This window comes from Danio rerio, chromosome 2, assembly GCF_049306965.1.
Source record: "Danio rerio strain Tuebingen ecotype United States chromosome 2, GRCz12tu, whole genome shotgun sequence".
NCBI lineage: Eukaryota > Metazoa > Chordata > Actinopteri > Cypriniformes > Danionidae > Danio > Danio rerio.
The window spans coordinates 32206490-32217706 of record NC_133177.1 but is presented as its reverse complement, the minus strand read 5'-3'; the positions used below and the strand labels follow the sequence as shown (position 1 = coordinate 32217706).

The following is an 11217-nucleotide window of genomic DNA, read 5'->3' as shown; positions in this document are numbered from 1 at the left end:
ATTTGTATGCATAATGTGCATTAAACCAATCCGTCTTATCTCACATTCCCCTTAACAATCTGTTGTGTCACTTCATGGTGCATTTACTATTTACATGGCCAACTTTGTAAGTGGAAAAACTGAATGCTTCACTAGTAGGAAAAAACAGTTAAACAGACAATCTGCAGGGAGGATAAAGAAAGAGCCTTCTCCATTCAGCCTTTTTACTTTACTTTTACTCTTTACTCCTTTACTTTTGTGGATAAGGAAACTCCATTCCACTGAAGACATTTATTAATCTATATCATTTCATAATTTTGTTTGTCAAGCGTAAAGATTTGTTGCAAAACTATTTCTAAATTCAGTTCTAATTTATAGCAAATGAATAAATGACCAATGATAATGAAGTGTGATGAAAAATCTGAGTTATGTTCAAACACATGTCCTATTCATATGCCCCATATGGTGAAGCATACGTCTCCAAAACCCGACAGGTGGATAAATCTAAATTTGTTTTTATTAAAACAAATTTAAATAAACCTATAATAAATAATACTGCTAATATTAATAACATCATAATAAAACTGCGAATTGTCATGCATAAACGGAAAAATGCCTAGATGAAGATGAAGAAAGCAGAGGTAGTGGTTTTATATTTATGTAGTAAATAAGAGTTTTTGCAACATTTAATTTCTTACATTTTTTGATATGTAAAGATATTTTTGTAATGCTGTACATCCTGTGTGGATTAAGCAATGTGTGAGCAATTGCTGTGCTATACTTTAGACCAGCTTTTAGTTGGTTAATGGCACAGTCTATTTCAGTTTCTCAAAATAGCAATGCGCCAACAATTCGCCTTAACACACCTTCTTTTTAGACCAGAACACCCATGAGTCCACAAAGTGGCACAAATGGATTTGCTATTTAAACAACATGGTGCAAAATGTTAAAATTAGTTTGCGCTGGTCTGAAAATAGCAACAAATCGTGCCATTCACTTATTGTGCCAGGTGTATGATAAGGGCCAATGTGTTCAAAAGTGAGGATGATATGTTTTGTTTATTCTTATATCTTAATTCAAACAGCTCCAATCTGCAACAAAACAACAAAAAATTGGGACTGTGTCTAGAAGACATATTGGCATATCTGGTCATTCCATCAAGAATGGAAGATTGTACATCTGCTATCAAAATGTTAATATTAATGATTGATATCACTCATTTGTTTGTTTAATGTTTTTATTGAAAGCTAAGTCCAAATGGTATGTTGTCTCTACAAACAGCCATTCTTGATATAATTTTATTGAAATCATCAAATGGAAATGCCATTTTTCTTCCTAAATATATTTCTTAAAAAGGAAAATGCTAATGGTAACAAGTGGAATAATTCTTAAGCAAGTGGATTAATTTCAAATCCCTAACATGCATGCACACGTGTATTTACACTCTAGTGGGCAGATCTGAAGCAGCCTGTCCACAGGTAAAACCCATTACACACTCACACACACACTTGGCTCAGTTCCTGAGGGATGTAGGTGTAGACAATTGATGGCTGCTCAGCCATTTCTTCATAAACTCTGCTATCTTTACTTTAACCTTCACCTCACTGAGCCAATGTCAGAAGCTGTCAGTGTCACCCTGTATTATTCCAACCCATGAAACACAGCGGTTTCATCTTAGCTGACAGGGTTGGCCAGTCTTCACAGAAAGAAATGGGCAAAATAATTGATTGTACCACTGTTGACGTTTATAAGCCGCAGAGGGATCTCTGGATTTTGTCCAGAGTTGCAGAATTTAAGGTGCTCCAAATGATTATCATAACAATGTGTTAGCTGTCTCAAACCTTGTCTATGAAGACAATGGATTAAACAGAGGGGGAAAAGACATCTGGATCTCTTCCATTCGCTGTAGTCGACAGTGGCAAAAAATTACGTTCTTATTAACGGGGAAGGATGTCATAGGTCAGTGTTCAATTTGCAAGCCAAATCAATTTTCTGACAAAAACATGCTGTTCTGAGAAACATGGATTTTGCTTCTGATTAGTCACCTGCACTATTTACTCGCTTCCAAGAAAATATCATTACAGGAACACACTGACATGGTGCATTTCAATTACAATCCAAAAACATGATGCGCAGCAATTGTCTCTGGTTAAAACTGTGCTCTTTCAAGGAACAGTTCACTTAACAAACCACACGAGACCCAGCAGCTCAGCTCGCCTGCATGGTTTAAGCACACCTGAGCACAGATCGAAACAATCAACAAAAGCTCTTACCTTCCCCACATACTGGGCATCTGGCCCAATGTGCTCTTCCAAAACGAAAAACTGATTCCAGATCCAACCTCGCTTGGGGCGATGGTGCGAGTCCTTGTCGCCGTTGGGCAGTTTGGTCTGGTTGTGGCTGAATGTGGGGCTGGGTGGAGAAGGGGTCCCATAGCTCCTCTGGAGCACACATAGGCACAGCAGCAGAGGGGACAGACAGGCAGGGCTGCTGGCTGCTCTCATGTTAAAGAGTCGCAATGTTTGAACTCCTGCTCTCGCTCACCCAGAGGTCTCTCTCCTGTGGTGGGCGGCTCTAGATGCCAATCGAACCAGTTCGCAGGACTTGGCAGATGGCCATGGTTTAAAATCCTGTTGTCGCAGAGACCCAGCGGGCAGCACTCACATCGTGGGCCGAGAGCGAGACGTGTTGATTCGTAAGGGACTCGTCGTCGTCCACTGAAAACTCACTTGAGGCGATGGCAGTTTTCCACAAAACATCTGTGTGAAGGAAAGAGGACAAACTGTACTTTCACTGGGGCAAAATGAAACACAGCCAGCGATTACATTTTAATTCCAAAGAAATTTTAGATTAGCTGCTGCCTGTGAAGATCTGAGATGTGAAAATTGGCTTAAAAGCCCAATGTGATCTTGCTGTTTGCCATTCAGTGAAACATCTAATACATTTTTGATGGAACAGCTGTTCCAGTATAATATCAGGGATCATGACTGCTGGTGCAAGGGACGTGTAATGAGAGCTCCAGTGTGGTGAGTCTATTCAAAAGGCTGAACAGCATCAGTGGTGTGCAATGCATGTCCCTGGTTACCTCGGTAAAGAAGCTGAGAGCTCTCGACTCCTCAGCCATCCTGTCAATTCAAATTCATCACTTGGGGAGAAACTCCCTCATACACTTCATTCCTCAACGGAGTGAGGGATACTGACATGGCTGAGTGAAATACCTAGTGCTTTAGGGTTGGTCTTTCTCGGAACTAATGGAAATGGCTATGTCAGAATTCTAAAAAAGCCCTAAACAAATAAACAAATGACAGTGGAAATGCCGCAGGGTGGGCATTTCCTGTCACCTTAGCTACATCTGAACATTTCATTTCCAAGATGTGCTTCCAATAGTGACAGTAATGCTGAAGTCATGTCCTGGGGGACTAACATTATATGACCGGAATAAATATTGCATGGTGCAACACAAACTGACACTGAGATATCTGAGAAATTCACTTTTGTTTGTGAGTGAAGATGGCAGTGTGGCATGTGAATGCAAATTAACCTCCTTAAACTCAACTGTTTTTTTTTTTTTTTTGATTGGTGCTAAGATTCAGCATTTTAAAATGTCTGAATGTGTTTTAATTAACCCACATAGGTCAATAATTCAGATAGCCCAGGGGTGTCAAACTCTGGGGGGCTGCAGCCCTGCAGAGTTTATTACAATCCTGCTTCAACACACTTGCCTGTAGGTTTCAAACAAGCCTGAAGGACTCAATTAGTTTGATCAGGTGTGTTTAATTAGGGTTTAAGCTAAACCATGCAGAGCTGTGGCCCTCAAGGACCTGAATTCGACACCCTTGGTATTGCAAAAATAGAAATGGCTTAAATTAATGGATGAAACTGCAACATGTTTATTTAAGAATTGCATTAAAATTCAGTGTTGTGAAATAATGTCAATGAAAAAGCCACAGATATATCAGATAATGAACATGCCGAGTGAATCATTTTAAACCCCCAAGGCCCTAACGCACAAGGAGGAGATTTCTATTTTTTATTCTTACAAATAGCGTTACTACAAAGGAATAGTTTGAGAAAGTCATTAGCAGGTTCGTCATGTCGAAGACCATGCATCTGTCAAAGGTAACTGGTACAATGGAAATGGTAAATAGTCAGAAAGATGTTTCACTCTTTGTTATATTGCAGCGCTTGGCTAAAACATATATTTTTTTTTTCAGTGTTTTTTCAATTTCTTTGTTTTCACTCATTAAAGTACACAAAGCACCCAATATTAACAGAAAAACACAGAATTTTTGACATTTTTGCAGATTTATTAAAAGAGACAAAACTGAAATATCACATGGTCCTAAGTATTAGTTAAAGCACCTCTTTGATCTAATACTGCCTTAGTCTTTTTGGGAAAGATGCAACAGGTTTTTTCATACCTGGATCACTTGTATTTGGGGATCCACTGCAATTCCTCTCTCCAGATCCATCAGGTTGGCTGGTAAACGTTAGCGAGCAGCCGTTTTTAGGTCTCACCAGAGATGCTTAATTGGTTTTAAATCAGGGCTCTCACTGGGTCATTTAGGAAAAGTCATGGAGTTGTTGTGAAGACACTCCATTATTTTAGCTGTGTGTAAACCTTCAGCCCAGTCTGAGGTCCTGTGCACTCTAGAGAAAGAGATCCCTGTACAGCCACTGTCCCTGCAGGTGAAAAACACCCCCACAGCATGTCACCACCATGCTTCACTGTTGAGACTGTATTGGATAGGTGATGAGCAGAGGCTGGTTTTCTTCACACATAGCACTTGGAAGTAAGGCCAAAAAGTTCTATCTTAGTCTTATCAGACCATAGAATCTTACTTATCTCTATCTTGGAGTCCTTCAAGTGTTTTAAGTGTTTTTCTAGTGTTCACGTGTGTTTTCTTAACAAACTCCATGTGGGCTTTCATGTGTCAGACCAGTCTTTCAAAAAGCCCCGACTGGTGGAGGGCTGCAGTGATTGTTGACATTCTACAGCTTTCTGCCATCTCCCGACTGCATATCTGGAGCTCAGCCACAGTCATCTTTTGGGTTCTTGAGAGGTCAGTTTGGCTGGATGGCCAGCTCTAGGAAGGGTTCTGGTCATCCCAAACATCTTCCATTTAAGGATCATGAAGGCCACTGTGCTCTTAGGAACCTTAAGTGCAGCCGAATTGTTTTAGTAACCTTGGCCAGATCTGTGCCTTGCCAAAATTCTGTCTCGGAGTTCTACGGGCAGTTCCTTTGACCTCATGATTCTCATATGTTCTGACATACATTGTGAGCTGCAATGGCCTTATATAGACAGGTGTATGGCTTTCCTAATCAAGTCCAACTAGTATAATCAAACAAAGCTGAACTCAAATTAAGGTGCAGAACCATCTCAAGGATGATCAGAAGAAATGGACAGCACCTACAGTAGGTTAAATATATGAATGTCACAGCAAAGGGTCTGAATACTTAGAACCATGTGGTAGTTTAGTTTTTCTTTTTAATGAATCTGCAAAAATGTCAACAATTCCGTTTTTTCTCTCAATATTGGTGGCACTGTGTACATTAGGAACAATTTTAGGAAACATTTTAGCAAATGGCTTCAATATAACAAAGTAAAAAATGTAAGGGGGTCTGAATACTTTGAAAGTACTTTCAAAATATACTAGTTAAATTTTCGATACAGCAAGAGATGTTACTGAAAAAATTAAAAAGAAATGATGCTGAAAATCAGCAACCAGCTTAAAGAATGTCGTGTCAATTATGTCTTTAAAAAAGAAAAAGAAAATCACTTTTTTGTTGACAAAAGCTTGAATATTGTAAAGCTAGCTAGTAATTTAATTAATGACTTAATTTTGAAATTGGGTGAAGTAGATTTTAATTTTCTTATTTTTTTTTTCAGTCAAAGACATGAAAGATACTAAAACAGAGTTTTGACTTTTGATACTTGAAAGAAGGTTAAATTAAAATGAAATGATATGGAAACATAGTTTCTCCATTCCACTGAAATGACTTAACTCACTATAAACTGAAAACTGAAACTATTAACTCACTATAGCCAAAAGTCAATGGCTATGGTGCGATTACTCTTTCGTTCATAAACTGCAGTAAAAGAAATATTGCACACCTTAAATCAAAGCAGTTTATAGATACCATAAACCTGTTTAAAAATTGTGTACTGTTGCTTTTGAACGCAGAAACTTCTAATAATCAATAGCAGTAAACTATTGGACCATTTTCCTTTTCTTACCAGATACATGATGACTATGAGTCCAAGATTGTGGATGAACAACTGTTCGATATAAACAATATTGAATTAATTCAGAGCCTTAAATTTTAATAGGTACATTTTTGGTAATCAAATCAAATATAAAAGATTTAGAAACTACTCTGTTTTTTTTTTTTTTTTGTTTAATCTGTTGAGTAGATTATTTAAATGTCAGTGAGACAACTAATTGTATCCTGCATAATTGAATATTGCTTACCAATGATTTAATTACCAACGTAACTGATGTGAACCTGCCTGACTGAACTGACAGGGGTTGACGCAACTCAGAGCACCGGTCTGATAAGAATTACCAGACTATTGGCCTCAAGCTACAGGGCAGTGAGTTTGTCACTAGAGACTGGATTGAATCTTGAGATTTTTAAGACAAGGAAACTTATCTTGCTTGACACCGTGTACCTCAAATACTGGGAACAAGAGGGTAAATGTTTGATTGGATACTGCTGTCTCAGAACGATACAGAAAAGCCAGTGTACAAGTCCCAGTTTCATTAATGTATGCTAATTACACACAAATTAATTTAAATTATGTAAATTGTTTTTTTTTATTCATTTTGCACTCCTTATAAAAATTGGCATGTTAGCCAGTTGTGCTTTTAAAAGAAAACATATGAATGGGATTGCATTTACTGGCTAAATACGGAAGAAAGAGAGCAAAAATACTTTTTTTTCAGACTATGTTAATAAAAACAGAGGCCTGAGTGTAGTTTCGAAGGGAAATGAATATGCCAGCTTCTCATTCAGAATAATGTCCATCTGCTCAATCAGAAACGCAATTTATTTACTGAGTCTTGCTGAAGATTTTTCAAGAGGGGAGGGAGGGCAAAGCCTTTATTCGCTCTTTCAAGCTTATTGTGCCGCCTTGAAAAGAAATTGCTTTTTGAGTGCATTTTGACTAATACTAGGCGACAGCTCCCTTTCCTTTCATGCTGTTCCAGTGGTTTATGTTAAAACAGACAGTTGTTGAAGTTCAGCTGCTGAATTCTCATCATTTCAATTTGTCATGCAAACTGCATGTATCTGTTATTTTGGACCTAGTCTACAGAAATTTTCCACATGTAACCTTTTTGTATAATGGTCAATTTCTAAGTATTTTTAAAAAGTGTATTTGGGGGATCTGTAAACTTTGTGGAGAGTACTGAAAGAATCAATAGAGCTGAGATTCACATAATGCCAAAACACTGCATCCTTGGTTTGTTAAAGGTTACAATATAAATGGTGTTGCACATGTGAATAAAACCCAACAACATCTGAAATCGCAGCAGTCTAGGAGCCAATGATAACACCTGCCCTTGTTCTGCTCTTCAAGAGCATAAAGGTCTCGACTGATTCAAGCAGGTTTCTCGAGGTCTTCAAAACAAATTTGTAATACTGATTAGAATCCAGTGCAGCTAATTAGGATGCTAATTAGAATGGAGTGAGGCGCGGATAGAACAGTGGCTGAGAGGCGTCTTCTCACAATGACATTTTTCCATGTTTATTCCTGTCAGCTCCTCTATCCCACTCATTGCTTGAATTAATGGTTTTATACATGCAAGTCAAAAGAAATGCCACTGATGGAAAATTCATGTCATTCCAATCTTGGAGTCATTCTGTATTGTGAGGTAATATTAACAGAAAATGTATTCGGTTCAGTGCAAGTTAAGCTCAATCAATAGCAGTTAACACACAATTTGTGTAAACTGTAATATGACAAAGCAAAAATCTGGGTCACAATGAAAAACTTAATATGGAAGTCAATAGGCCCAAAAGGTTAACAGCAACGTAAATGGCAATAATAAGGTTTTTATATTTAATTATAGCTAAAAACTAAAATGGTAGTCTATACATGTATATATATATATAACAAATAAGACTTTGTCCAGAAGAAAAAAATATCAGAAATACTGTGAAGATTTTCTTGCTCTGTTAAACATCATTTGGGATAATTTGTTCATTTGGGATAATTCATTCATTATGAATTTTACTATTTAAATATTATATATATATATATATATATATATATATATATATATATATATATATATATATATATATATATATATATATATATATATATATATATTTTTATATATATATATATATATATATATATATATATATATATATATATATATATATATATATATATATATATATATATATATATAAATAATGTCACTCAACAACCAACAAGAATTCCTCGAAGCAAATTTATTTGCCAATTTATTTGCACCAAACTGCTCAAAAACAAAGTTACAAAAATCACTGTGTTAGTACATATAATGTACCATGAAGTAGCCAACACATTTGTGTTTCTTAGGTATAATATGTACACCTTAAACTTGTATGTACAGTATGCATATGTACAGTATGCTTAAACTAAACCTTCGCTTAAATGCATAACTCCATGCCTTTTTTTTTGTAATAGTAGTAGTAATAGTTTCTACTTTCTATGTTGTTGCTAGGCACAGGTGGCCAACTATGAGGGGGCTTTCACGATCGTCAAAGAAAAATTGTATCATGAAACTGTGAACTCAGAGAAACACCACATTGGGTGCCTAATAATCTTTCTGTCTGCCTATAATCACTGAAACCACACACTTATGACGTATGATTATCTGCAAAACAGAGATGAGCTGAGTTTGAGTGATCACGTGTGCGTTTCATAATTTATGAATAATAATATTACTTTTAATATTTGTATCGTTTGTACTGCATTACATCTGACTTTAGCCAGTTTCATAGATGCTGTAATACACAGACAGAAGTAACTGTTAATGATTGGCATTAGACAGTCTTTTGATTGATCCTTGTAACAATATTTAATTTGAATCCTGTAAAAGTGTAAGACTTATGCTTGACATTTTGCTCTGTTAAACTGCAAGTCTATGGTTTGCTGCATTACATCCTTTACTATGCATAACAATGTATTTATAACAGACTGCCATCACAGTACTAAAATCTTTCCTCTGTTGACATCTGTTAAAAAAAAAAAAGAAAGAAAAAGAAACAGCTGCTTGTTTCCATAACTGGAAACCATTAAAGCCAGAGTATTAGTTTTAGCAGTTATTATTATTTTTCTTTTCTAAAGGTTTCAAGCTTGTCTTACATATGCATAGGCATTCCATTGGTGAGCACATTGTGTGGAAGTATGCTAATGAATAGGCTGACAGTGAGGCATTATTAACCCGAATGCAACAATTGGACAAAAATGCTGTAGCTATAGTACTTTCACAGATGATGTACACAACCACACAGACACAAACAGCAATCTGAAATTAGTATATAAAAGAACAAAACTGTTTTAAAGCTTAATAACACAATCCTTTTATAAAGTTCTAAAATCATAAAGTTTCAAATTTCCTATTAAATTCCCATCAAACTGGCTCTTTGGACCATTTACTTCTCAAGTGCCTCACAGCAGCACGTTTTGTTTCATTTATTATTTTTCTTTAAAGAAAACAAGAGATGTCAGAATATTTTTGGAATCAAAATTAAACCAGAAGTGCTGTGGACTGAGCTTACCTTGCACTAAACCCAAAATACTCCTTCAATGTTGAAGTCAGCTCACGCAACAGAAAGAACCTTCGAGACATGAAGCGGTAAAATTTCCCCAGTGTAGCTGATTCAGCCCACTTTATTCAATTTAATATTTTTTCCCTCTACTTCTCATGTCTTATTCACTTCTCAGCACTAAATTGCAGTCCTTTTTATAGACCTGAAGTGGTTTTGTAACCTCAAAGCTCTCCCTGCCGTTTGCACTCAATCCAGCGGCATGAAGGGAAGGTGATGCAGAGACTGATTGCCTGCTACATGATTAGTAATATCGAGGGAGGGACTCCAGGGATCCATTGATGTGCGTTTGTCACCTTGGCATGTCCACTGCATGGAAGCATTAGATCAAGCACACCACAACTTCCCCCATGCATCAGATACAGCCTGCTCCAATAACTTAATCGTTATCATACAACCCTCAGTACCAGTCAGATGAATACAAACGTCAACAAATAATACTCCAAATAATGCCTTCTTAAAATTATCTATCTATCTATCTATCTATCTATCTATCTATCTATCTATCTATATATCTATATATATATATATATATATATATATATATATATATGCATGCACACACATGCTTTTATAATAATTTTTTATATTCAAGCTCGCCATCAAGAGTTTTAGAGAGTGAGGTTTGTTTAAAAATGTTTAAAAAATTTATATATAGGCTAAAAAGAATTTGTTCGTAAAGCATAAAAAAATCAAAAACATAAACAAACAAATACATCAATAATGTTGTAATAAGAAAAAAGGGAAGCGAGATGTTTTTTTTTCTCATGCCAATCAAGAAGCACAGGGGAATCAAACACAAGGGCTTTTCAAGAGCTTCACTTGCTGTGCTGTTTGTTCATTGGAAAGTGAGACGGAGCTTTTGAAGCATTGAACGCGGCCACGATAAAGTGCCGGGGTAATGAAAGAGGCGCAGATCAATGGACAGACGCTGCTTTCCTTCCCTCATCCCGCTGCTCCGTTGTTTGTCTACGACCACATGTACACACTAGACCAACTCTCAGACTTTCCGCCTCACCACGAACCAGACAAACAGAGGCAGCACTTAAGCTTCAATCAGCAGTGAGTAATGAGTAAACAGAAAAAACACACACAGAGAGAGTGCTTCTTACCTTCTCAATCTCTCCTTAAAAGATGACAAGGCTTTGGAATACATCGGTGCGCTCCAAATGTTCCTCCACATTTTTAAAGCCACCAAGAGAGTAATGTGTGCAGCAGCTCAATCCAGTCCAGAACAGAACCGCTAGAGCTCCCAAATCTGCCAGCCTGCTGCAGCTCAGGAGGAGCACGCTGATTGGCCGGCCGCGCACGCTGTCATATCCACACACACACAGACATACGCACAAACTCGCGCCCGCGCACAGAAACTCAGCGCGTTTTTTTTCTTCTCACATTTCCTATCCGTTC

General features: G+C 37.0%; 1 protein-coding gene across 1 annotated transcript; it reads right to left on the bottom strand.

The window, feature by feature from the left end:
• Positions 1–1225: 1225 nt before the first annotated feature.
• Positions 1226–10970, bottom strand: cdh18a (cadherin 18, type 2a). Its single transcript, NM_001076735.1, is given in 2 exon segments — positions 1226–2738; positions 10923–10970. A coding segment is annotated over 1 exon segment (327 nt). The 5' UTR covers positions 2484–2738; positions 10923–10970; the 3' UTR covers positions 1226–2156.
• Positions 10971–11217: the final 247 nt, after the last annotated feature.